The sequence below is a fragment of the Diadema antillarum genome, unplaced genomic scaffold (assembly GCF_040938485.1).
Source record: "Diadema antillarum isolate AM-2024a unplaced genomic scaffold, OU_Dant_1.0 scf00000032, whole genome shotgun sequence".
NCBI lineage: Eukaryota > Metazoa > Echinodermata > Echinoidea > Diadematoida > Diadematidae > Diadema > Diadema antillarum.
Genome location: NW_027270921.1, coordinates 502,088 through 514,914, shown reverse-complemented (window position 1 = coordinate 514,914; position 12,827 = coordinate 502,088). Strand labels below are relative to the sequence as shown.

The following is a 12,827-nucleotide window of genomic DNA, read 5'->3' as shown; positions in this document are numbered from 1 at the left end:
ACAGCGGTAACAATCGGCTCCGTAAGATGCTAAAATTAATGTCAGATGTTTGCTTTATTTTTGGCAATGAATAACGGTAATATTCGACTCCGTATGATACAATAATGAATGTCGGATCTTTGCTCATACATTGTACTTTTGGAAATGAATAACGGTAAGATTCAGCTCCGTACGGTGCTGAAATTAACGTCAGATACTAGTTTTTGATTTTGCGTTCGGAAATGAATAAAGATAACATTCGGCTCCGGAAGATGCTGAAATAAAATAATGTCGAATATTTGCTTTGACTTTCGGAAATAAATAACAATAATTTTCAACTCCGTACGATGACAAAATAAATGCCGAATATTTGCTTTTACGTTCGAAAGTCAATAACAATAACATTCAGCTCCGGAAGATGCTGAAATAAATGTCAGATGTTTGCTTTCAATTTTGGCAATGAATAACGGTAATATTCGACTCCGTATGATACAAAAATGAATGTCGGATCTTTGCTCATACTTTTGAAAATGAATAACGGTAAGATTCAGCTCCGTACGGTGCTGAAATTAATGTCAGATACTAGTATTTGATTTTGCGTTCGGAAATGAATAAGGATAACATTCGGCTCCGGAAGATGCTGAAATAAAATAATGTCGAATGGTTGCTTTGACTTTCGGTAAGGAATAATGATAACTTTCAACTCCGTACGATGTTAAATAACTGCCGGTAATAATATTTGCCTTTACGTTCGAAAGTAAATAACAATAACATTCAGCTCCTGATGATGCTAAATGTCGAATGATTACTTTCACGTTCGGAGATGAAAAACAATAATATTCAACTCCGTACGATGATTAAAATGTCGGATGCTTGCGTTTACTTTCGAAAGTAGATAGCAATAACATTCGGCTCCGGAAGATGTTAAAATAAAAATAATGTCATGATGATTGCTTTTACGTTGGAAAGTGAATAGCAGTAATATTCTGCTCCGTACGAAGCTAAGATAACTTTCGGATGTTTGCTTTTAAATTTCGAAATGAATAACAGTAACATTTAGATGCATTCGATGGTAAAATTAACGTTTCATGTTTAATTGCTTTGACGTACGGAATGAATAACAATATAGTATTCAACTCCGTACGATGATAAAATATATGCCGGATGTTTGCTTTTCCGTTCGAAATTAAATAGCAATAACATTCAGCTCCGGAAGATGCTAAAAGAAATGTCGAATGATCCCTTTGACGTTTGGAAATGAATAACAATAATATTCAACTCCGTACGATGATTAAATAGATTACAGCTCGTTATTCCGAAGGTTCGTTGAAGGCTCTTCGGTACGAAGATTCGTTATTCCCAAGGTTCCCGGCGTTGTTCCGAATTTCATTTTCTGATTAACTATTCTTCGGAATAACGAACCTTCTGAATAACGCCACAATCAATGTCCAGATTAAAGAACCCGTTTTCATTTTCGGATTAACGAACCTCTAGGTATCATCCTAGGGAGACTTTGTGTGTTTTGGATTAACGAACCTTCGGAATAGCAAACCATCGGAATAACGAACAGCACCCATAAACTAAATGTCTGATGTTTGCTTTTATGTTCGAAAGTAAATTGCAATAACATTCATAATAATCTATAAGCCTATTTGCTGAATCTTAGAACTCAGAATAACAGTAAGATGATTGAATGTTCTATTCATTTATTTTCGACATGACGCACTTCAGTAATATTTGATACTTGTTTTTCTTTGTAGTAGGACCGATGTAGTTTTTCTTAAGTTTTTCTTGATTTTTTTTTCGGGCCACCAGAAAGTTAGTGTGGAGCCCTGATCAAGGTCATTGGCATGTTAGCCCGATCGGACGCCGTGTTTTTACCAAAGAGTATAGAAGCGCACGAATGTGATTTTTACTACGACTGGGCTGTGTATAGTTATGCCACTTGATAAATGTTGATGTACAGCGAGAGTTATCAACATTTAAATTATGTAGGAAGCGTGATCGTTCGTATTTTGTCATGAGGGCATTTAAAATTCAGATAAACATCTCATTTCTCCCATGCCGTGTGGCGGAATCCGTTCACAAGTCACCGCGGGGCAGCAAGATTTCTTGGGTTTAGCATGCTGTTCGCGCCAATATTTGTGTCTTGTGTCTTTCTTACGTGCGAAAAAGTTTGCTAGCGGATTACAAATCTCCCGAGTTTTGTAACCTGCTAATTTGTATGCGTGTATAAGAAGACATTGTAGTAGGCTTCCTACCAACCTCTTCAGAATATTAAACATCGTTAGAAAATATTTCAAATATTCCACCAAGTGTCTATACCAGATTGTTGTATTTCATTTCTAAAAATGCAAAAGCTCCCCCGTGTGAGAGGGGGACACCCCCTTCTCCACACATTACTAGTATAGACTTCTCTTCACTCACATAAAGTTGGTTACAGTGAAAGACGCACACGTCCATCAGAAGATGGTTGTAGCCATTCTCATTGTTCCCCGATCGATCAGTACACATTTTCTCTTTCTTGTTTTTTTTTTTTGTTGAAAAAGAATAAAAATATTGTAACAAAGTGTGAATTAGATCGTTGAAATTCAGATCTCGATACAAACTTTCCTCGCACCTTTAATCATCATCTATAAAGTTCTTACACAGTGACAGACGCGCACGGGACTCACGAGGTGACAGAAAAATCACGATTTTATAGCCATGCCCACTGTCCCAGAGTATTAAATTTCTTACATTTTCTTTTAAAAAAAAATGTGTACATGATGAATTCCATAAAAATGGTGTTGAATATCATATCTAAAAATACAAATGCACCCGTGATGGTCTGTCACAAGCTCTGTGCTCTCTATTATGCTCCAGCTCTCCCTCGATTACGTGCTCTTCCCCTCCCGCACACGTAAATATGGATATAGTGCCTATACCTGTTACATGTATCTTTGGACACTGTTCCATACGAGGGTATGATTAACCTCCCCCCTCCCCCCCCCCCAAAAAAAAATGCAATCGTTACATGGAGTTTCCGCCAGATGTTGCTTTATACGCTATATGAATAAAAAACCGCGTAGATAAGTAACAATTACCATAGGTACTCTCTTAAATTAAGCTCTTACCATAGAGGTCACATCAGTCGGGTCACTGATAAAAAGAACTGTTCATAGATAATCATATAGGGGCCAACCCCGATTTGTAAAGCCTGATGTTCTTTTTTTTCTATTTTGTTTGCATTTAATTTTACAAACGTATACAAACTGTTTCTTGACATAAAAGCCAAGGTGCTCCCTGCCCCATCGTAGGTTGTTTAACAATGACCCGGATATTCATTAACTCCTTGCGGCTGGAAGCTTTTGTGCTTGATGATGATATCAAAAGGTGGAACGGCATTGAGTCGCTGAGCTGCGCATGCATGACCAACGATGACCGAGCTGTGCCGATATAATGGGTCGGTTTGGAGATGGATCTTTTCCACCTCCCTGGTTCGATGTAGAAGGTAACATGGACATTATAGTGCACTTCGTCGTCAGAAAACGACTAACAGTTATTTACTGTTGATCACCAAATCCTCGAAGTAGTATTCAGAGTAATTTCACAGTTCAAAATGTAACTCCCTTTAATCTCGTAAGCAGTTTATTACATGCAATTCGGTAAAACGTGAGATCGTATGGGTTTTGCATTGTCATGATCATGTTGTTTATATTACTCGAAAATATCAATAAATGAAATTCTTGCCTTGTATTGTTTTCATTACAACCGATTGAAAATTTGTTTTATATCGACGTAAACTGTGAATTCGTGAATACAAATGAAAATTACTTGACTGGACATGCATGGGCACTTAAAATCTGATCTATCCACAAAGAATATACATGAAGATTATCCCGTATTAATTCTATCAAATTTTGTTAAGGACAGAATTGCATTATTGTTGATAACGGAATTCATGATGCCGTAATTACGATAATTTACCTTGCACTGAATCGTAATATTGCTGTTAATGATACGGAATGTTGCTATAATCAGAATAACGAGTGCCGCTTAGTTATTTCCGCGTGCAGTATATGTCGTATATGTTCTTAGTAACAATACTCCGTCATATTTTGAACGGGCCAAGACACAATCACTCGCCCTGCGTATTATACTGTACATAATTATGACATAGTTCACGATATCCCGCTCGATAAAATGATTGGATGAAATGAGCGGCAACTTCTTAGCACTTCTGATTCTTGAGCAGATATATAATTTTCTTTAAGAGAATATCCATATCAGCGTTTTAAGCTTCATGATTTAAACTACGGAAATTGTTCTGTCTGTAGGCTGTGTTATCAACAAGGTTCTATATCTGAAAGAGAAATTGCAAGAGACTTTCAGTTTGCCACTGCTCTGCGTGGAAGTTTCGTCCGCATTTGCACGCTGTCAGGGGCCGAATACATCACTATCATTATCGTAACACCTCGTCTTCATCATTATCACAAGCGCCCTCGATCCATCATTATCATCATCAAAAGCATTAAAAAAAATTTTCAACGTCATAGGACTCGACACTAACGGTGACCCGGGGCCACCAAAAACACACGTCGGGCCCCTAAAATTTCAGAAATTAAGATTTTGGTGGCCCGATCGGGCCACTAAAAAAAGTCGGATGTTTGCCTATACTTTTGAAAATGAACAGCGGTAACAATCAGCTCCGTAAGATGCTAAAAAAAAAAAAGTCAGATGTGTGCTTTTAACTTTGGAAATGAATAACGGGAATATTCGACTCCGTATGATACTAAAACAAATGTTGGATGTTTGCTTATACTTTTTGAAATGAATAACGGTAAGATTCGGCCCCGTACGGTGCTAACATTAATGTCAGATATTTGATTTTGCGTTCGGAAATGAAAAGGATTCTTAACATTCGGCTTCGGAAGATGCTGAAATAAATGTCGAATGTTTGCGTTGCCGTTCGGAAATAAATAAGAATGATATTCAACTCCGGATACGATGATGAAATAGATGCCGGATGTTTGCTTTTATACGTTCGAAAGTAAATAGCAATAACATTCAGCTCCGGAAGAAGCTAAAGTAAATGTCGAATGATCCCTTTGACGTTCGGAAATGAATAACAATAATATTAAACTCCGTATGATGATAAAATAAATGCCGGATGCTTGCTTCTACGTTCGAAAGTAAATAGCAATAACATTCAGCTCCGGAAGATGCTAGAATAAATATCGAAAGATCCCTTTAACGTTCGGAAATGCATACCAATAATATTCAACTCCGTACGATGATTAAATAAATGTCGGTTGTTTGCTTTTACTTTCGAAAGTAAAGAGCAATAACATTCGCTCCGGAAGATGCCAAAATAAATATCAGATGATTGCTTTTAGGCCTACATTCGTTTGGAAGTGAATAGCAGTAACATTCTGCAACATACGATGCTAAAATAAATGTCAGTATTTTGCTATAGCATTTCGAAATGAATAACAGTAACATTCAGTTGCGTTGCATGGGAAAATAATGTCTGATGTCTGCTTTGACGTTCAAAAATGAAAACAGTAACATTCGGCTCCGTATATACGATGCTAAACAATTGTCAGATTATTCATTTCACTTTCGGAAGTGGACAGCAATAGCATTCGGCTCCATGCGATAATGAAATAAATGTTGGAAATGAATAACGGTAATATTCTGCTCCGTACGATGCTAAAATAAATAACACATTGTTGTTTTTGCATTTGGAAATGATTAACGGTATCTATCGGCTCAGTTGCGTGCTAACATAAATAGCGGATGCTTACTTTCACGTTCGGAAATGAATAGGGCCTAAGGATAATATTCAGCTCCGTAAGATGCTAAAATGAATGTCGGTTCTTTGCTTTTACATTTGAAAATGATTAACGGCAACATTCGGCTCCGTAAGGTGCTTAAATAATAGTAAAATTGGATGATTGCTTTTAATACAATTTTGTTTGTTTCAGGCTTTCAATACCGATGTAGAAATAAGGACGATACGATAAAATTAGAAGCTATATGAATATTAAACGACATGTCTCACGTCCCGCTCAGGCATCTTGCACTTCTTTAATTTATGGTCTTGGTAAACACGACACGTGGTACGCGCCTGCCGCGATATAACGCATTGAAGAACCTGCATGGCAACGTACATAAACACGCATGCGATTTGTCGTAATTAATGTGGTAGCGAACGCAGGGATTTACGAAGACGAACACAGGGATTTACGAAGACGAATACACATGCTTCGTTGCATGTCTTTTCATGCTATTCTAGGTGCTCGCGTCGATCGACGAAACCATACTATACTGTTACAAACGACATGAACAATGCAAGTGGAGCTTCGTTTGTTGTATCGAAATGGATAAACAAGGTGCTGGAACCAAGATTATCAGCGGATTATCAAACTTTGCAACGCTCCAGAAGCACTGAAACAGCATGATTTGATCGTTCTTCGGCCGTGAACTAGTAGTGAAAAAGTCGTGGTTTTGGAGCCCAAGAGCTGCGGACAAAAGCCGATGTAACAATCGGCGGATTATCACCATGAATAGCATGTGTCTTTTGTTCGATTTTCACGCTGCATAACAAAAGAGTCACTCTAGCCGGCGAGGGGGCGAGGCAGGATGTCGGTGATTGTTCTGCCCGAAAAGCACGACTTTTTCACGACGTAACAACTACTAATCCACGGTAATATCACATCGATTCCAGCACATTTTCACAACTCGTTCACCACCTAATCACAACGCAATCACGGCAAAACCACGGGGACAATATGTAACTGCAAAAGCACGACTTTTGCACGACTAAATCACAACGAAACCACAAGTAAAGGACGGCGTTTTCACTGTCAAAGCATCGCGAATAGTGTTGGTAGTGTATAGACTGTACAGATCTCGGTTGTGATAGATCTTTGTCCACCAAGTGGTCGTTCAAGTCCGTAAGTACACCTGTCAGACAGGGATCAAGATAAAAAGACCTCATTCCGGAATAGTTCCAGGACAATTACCCCCTGGACAATAAATTACCCCATATCCTTCCCCTGACCCTAACCCTCTTAATCCCGATCCTGAACCTAATCCTGACCCTAACCCAAACCCTAATCATATATGATCCTGAACTTAATCCTATAACTAACCGGTATTTAGTCGGGACAAGGGGGGGGGGGGGGGTAATTGTCCTTGGGACGCGATTGTCCTGATGCGCTCTGAATTGTTTGATTACTGCATCGGAAGTTTTCATTGAGCCTGTGGTGGAAAATGTTCGTTTGCGACGGGTAAAAAAAGAAAAAAAAAATGAACCGTTTGATTGCTCTATAGAGCCATGATGATATATATACTTATGGGAGGCCAAAGGAATTTATTAGAATATATCTTTTTCCTTTTTTTTTTTTTTTTTTTTTTTTTTGGGGGGGGGGGGCTTATTTATTGAAACTTAAATTTCAGATCGAATAACTTCAAGAACCTTAGTAGATTGTGTATATACCTGTACCAGAAAAAAGAAGCAAATTTTAAGAGATTTGATGTGTGCAAATATTAAGGCTGTATAGGCCTATATAGCCAAGTCATCAACAGGCTTACGATGGCTGGTTATCTTTTGGGAAAATCATTTTTGCCATTAGTATAGTCTTGGTTAGAAATACGGAGATTTCATTATAGAGATCATTATGACTCAAAATCTTAATGAATTGAAAGTATAAACACTCGATACATTTCGCTATTACTATGCATGCAGTACGTCGATCGAGGATCGATCTCGCGCGAGCAACAGTTGAGCTTCATGTCGTCGAATCCAATTTGAAGGAGTACGCCCTCTTGAGTGCTGATTATTACAGTGATCGCAACGAAGATCGTTTTCATGGATACCGAGTATAAACTTTCACTTTCATACACAGATAAAATGATTATGAACGATGATGATATGTTGTTTACAGAACCAGCGCGTACGGCAACGACTCCAGCTTTCCCGCTTGGCCGTTTTCTCAAAATCTCCCGCTTTAACGTTTAGCTTCCTAACAAAATATGAAAAGCAAATAGAAACACTCACTTTCATGTCAGATAAGATAATGAATCACGAACACTCTAACATGGCCTGCATTTTTTATTTTTGCGACACTCCGGAATAGCACACGCTATAAGACAAACTGATTGAATTCCTAAAAGAGGTTTGACATCCCGATTACTATTGTGCTTCCATGTTACTGCAACAAATCATGTAAATGTCAGAAATAGAAGCAGCAATGGTAATATTGATTACGAATGAAGGGATTCCCCTCCCCCCCCCCTGCAAAAAGACCAAGGTCACTTGTTTTCTTTCCTTTTCTTATTTTTTATTTTTTTATTATTTTTTTTTTTGTTGCTGTTACCTATACTGTCGGCAGAGCAATAACTTGTGAGCACAGCATATTGTCGATGAAGTAAATTCGGTGAAAAAAAAAATGGCGCGGAGCATTGTCGCGGGGCATATTTATTGCATTTTTCAGAGCAATTGTCGCCGGAGCATGATTATGTCATTGAATTGCTACAGCACCTTCGCTGTCTTTCTTTATATTATCGGTCTTTCTTTTTTTTTTTTTCCTGTTTCCGTCTCCTCTCTATCTTCAGGAATGCTCGGCTGGCTCCCCTGGTCCTCCTGGCCCACCGGGACCTCCCGGGGAGCAAGGCGAGCCAGGTGCCCCGAGCAGCGTGACCAAGAACTGGAGGCAGTGTTCGTGGTGGCAGATTAATGATGGTCAAGACTCCGGCCAAGTCAAGGTGAGGTGACCACAGCGTATGAAACTAATGGCGGGGGGGGGGGGTGGCAAAAAGAAAGAAAAATTAATAAAACGAAGTATTTGTTGTTGGATATAATGATTCAGACTTACACGTTCATCCATGGTAGTAAATGATACTAAGTAGTTTTGTTTTTTGTTTCTTTTTGTCTATGTTACTGAAAAGAATTCTGATTCATGTAAAAAGCTGAAAAGAATAAAATAATCAAATAAACACCAATAAGTCTAGCTGATCAGACCCTGCGCAGACTGAACGTATAAGAGGGGGTGGGGGAGGGAATGAGGAGGAGAAGAGATGAAGAGGAGGGAAAGGAAAGGGGAGAGGAGACAAGGGAAGGGAGAAGAAAATAGTCGAGATGGAAAGAGAGAGAGCAAAGGAGGGAAAATAGAAAGGAGCACGACATACGAGTCATACAACCCAAGAGAAAGGGCGCCGGAAGCGGGGGGAGGGCAGAGGGAGGGCAGAGGGAGCAGAGGAGGGCAGAGCGCGCATAGGCACAGCCTACGCATCGCAATGCACCCAGCGGCTCATCCGCATTAAGAAATCTTAGAGGTAATGGCCAATCCCAAGATAGTGAACGAGTAACACTTTGGTGACTTTAACACGCACATATTATCGTTGGAAGCAGTTATGATCATAGTCCTTCGCAGTGATTTTTTAAACTATGTTTAATTCCTTATAACTTTGTTTCTAAATGCTCTATAAACATGACTTTTATACTTTTTTTTTTCAAAAAGTTCCCACCGTGATGGGAGGGGGGTTATTCCCCCTCGCACACCCTCCCCCGCTCCCTCGCCGAGGATCTCACACTGTCACATAAATATGCCCCCGTTAGCAAAGTTATAATCATAGTCATAGTGATTTCTTACTATATGTTTAATTCCCTAGAAATTTGTTTATCAAATGCTCTACCAACGCGACTTTTATTCTCTGCTTTTACAAAAACCAATCAGCATAGGAACAAAATGCAGGAGACCGCCATCTTAATCGGACGCTTGATTTTGATGACGGCCTCAGTGAGAATACAAATTTTGCGATGTTTGTAATTCGTTGGCTGCAAGACTCGCGAGTGTCGAGCTCGTCTGGATGACCTCCAGCGGAAGGGATATATCCCTTCCCCTGGAGATCATTTTGTGTCAGTTTGTGGTCGTCTTCTTCGTAAATTTCTGTCATTTTATTCGTTTGAATTTCACAATTCAACAATACATTTTTTGTCTTCGATAGTAATGGTTATGATTTTACGATAGTCTTTGAAAGCAGTCATTATACATTCCAGAAAATTTGCTGGCGCTTTCAAAAACATTACCTAGGATGTAAATTTTGCTTGGCTTTTCAAAAACTACAAATGTACAAATGTAAAGAGAATGCCCCCCCCCCCGAAAAAAAATATCATTTTAAATGAAACGCAGACCTGCACATTCTCTCTTCTTGATACTCACACATGTTAATGATATAATCTCCCCTATTTTCTGAAAGAGGTAGGTGAAGTATTTTTTTTTTCATTTTGCTAAGAAATTCTAAATTTGCTGAATTCTCTTTAAACTTTCTTTATATCGTTTTCCATGCGTGACAACACGTTTAATGTTGTAGTCTTCTCATCCAGCGATGTATCGATGGCGGCACCAAAAATTTAAAAACTTTTGAACGGATTGTCCAACTTTCCTCAAACTTTACTGATGTGTATCAATATTGCTGCATTCACTCAATCCATAGTTATATACTGTTATTGGGTTTCATTCTCCTTAAACACAGACATGTAGTTTCACGAAGGAGTATTCCGACACGTACCTATACGTGGCTTGGTCCGGCAACCTCCGGGTCGCCACAAACAACCCGGCCTGCTGTCGGTGGTACTTCACTTTCAACAACGCGGAATGCTCCAACCCCAATCGGATTGAAGCTGTCACGTACGCCGGCGGGTACTCGAGCTACAACCTTCACCGTCCACGAGTTTTGATGGGTAAGCTGCATTATCAAAACATGTTAATGCTGTACCGTAAAACTCTATTCCGTACTTCAAGTGACTTTGATTAACATGAAACAGAACAACAAAAGTTTCGTAAAGTTCTGGGAAAATGCTCAGAAAATTTTGTGCTCTGCTTTTTAGTACAGGTGCAAAATGCAAAATGCTTTGCTTTTTAGTATAGGTCCCCACATTTCATATGTGTAAAATTGTCTTCTCCTTTATTCTTTGTAATAACGACGCTATATCCAGTGTTACGTTATTGTATCATGTTATTTGTGTTTTTAGATGTGGACCAATAAAGTCAAATCAAATCAAATAAAACAAGGACATAATCTATCAGTTTAAGTGCTGCCCAGAGTATTAAAACAGGTCGTAAGCCAGCTCGTAGTGTGTCTACTTTGCGGATGAGCAGGAACAACAACAACAAAAAAAGGTTAGTTGTTCTAGAATAGGCATGCTGGGTGTTTAAATTCACTGAGATAAGTATCTGTGATTATTCATGTGATCATTGTAAATGATGCTTGCCAGCACATCCAAATGACAGCAACAGAGTATTCAGTAAAGCCTGGTATTCATAGACAATATTAATAGAAAAAAAAAGTTATAATTTATTCAATGCAAAACAAGTGTTCAGATTGGCCGTTCTGGTAACCTGGGTCCCGTTTCATAAAACTTAGTTCTAACATTATACAACTGCCACATTTCTCTGACAAATTTGCTCTCAGCCTATCAGATGCAAGGATTTCAGTAGCTTGTAACAACTATCGTAACTTGTTATTGATGACAAGTTTTATGAAACGGGGCCCTGGTCGATGTAAACTCATTCTTTGTTTGAACATGGATTCCATAAATTGATACGTCGGGCAAGCTTATTATATCATTTGTGTCGCTTTAAAAACAAATAAAGAGCCTAACAAACCGACTGACCGAGAATCGTTCTTCACTGACATAAAGAACGATTACACAACATATTCCTGCAGAAGCCAATGGGAGAGAAACTGGCGATGATGTGATGTCGCTATTTCTCATTCGAGGAAAATAATATTTCATCGCTTTGTGTGTTAGTTTTGCCTTTCTCATCTTAAAGATATAGTAGACTTGAGTAGACTTTTCCTTTGACATACCGAGCGGTCAGAAATAACCATTAGTTGACATGGGACAAAATAAGAAAGTTAATGCATTGCAAAGTTTTCATGATGATTATTTTACAAAATAATGTAATCGGTGCGCGGCAGTGGTACCAATACCCGTAATTTAGATGATAAACATAAGATGATAAACCAACAAACAATATTATTGTTTGTTGGTCAGGCGGAGGTAAATATTGGTTTGTTTGTTTGTTTGTCAGGCTACTGCAAAGGAATCAGCTCTGGAAGCGTCACAGTTGGGTTCTGGGTCGGAGCTTGCAGTGGTTATGGGAACTATGACTGCTACACCGGTTGGAACAGCGCGAGTCACATCATGATAGAAGAAGTCACGCCATCACCTTACGATTAGAAAAACAAACAAACAAATGAAAAAAGAACAACAAACAAACAGGAAAGATCGAGAAAATATGAGATATTGTTCTGGTTGTTCATGCACAAGATAGGAACATGTTTATAATAGATATAGCTGTTATGCAATGAATGTGTTATGTTATGAATTTAGTGAGATGTATACCCGTGAAAAGCAACAACAGTATTTTTTTTTATTAAAGTACGTTCAGACTAAAAAGGCAACAAGACTTTTCAATGGTGCTGATGCCATTGCTTCCCAACTCTCTTATCAGCGAATTATGCTTAAAGAATTATGTATTTTTCTTAGTTATCCAAGCTGGTATTATCCCCTCCATTTTCCAAAATTTTCATTGCTGCATGAATCGTATACAACCCCGGGACTATTTCGGATATGCCGATAACATAGTATTCTTCCTCCGTTCACATCAAGAAGCCATGATGTCAGCATCTCAATATTGAATTTGTGCCTGTGGCCAAGAATGCTAATTGGGGAAACATGTAAAACTGTGAATCTTAACAGCTATATATGAATGAAAATTTATTAGTTGTATTTGTTGATTATATTCAGATTGAATGGTTTTTTGGAAAGTCAGACATTTCGCACTGTATAA

The 12,827-nt window shown here is 38.6% G+C and overlaps 1 protein-coding gene across 1 annotated transcript; it reads left to right on the top strand.

The window, feature by feature from the left end:
* The first annotated feature begins 3,420 nt into the window (after positions 1-3,420).
* On the top strand, positions 3,421-12,214 carry LOC139742138 (collagen triple helix repeat-containing protein 1-like). The gene is made up of 5 exons (XM_071652710.1): positions 3,421-3,472; positions 6,906-6,916; positions 8,584-8,733; positions 10,504-10,711; positions 12,066-12,214. The coding sequence occupies exons 1-5, from the start codon at positions 3,421-3,423 to the stop codon at positions 12,212-12,214; spliced, it is 570 nt and encodes a 189-aa protein (XP_071508811.1).
* Positions 12,215-12,827: the final 613 nt, after the last annotated feature.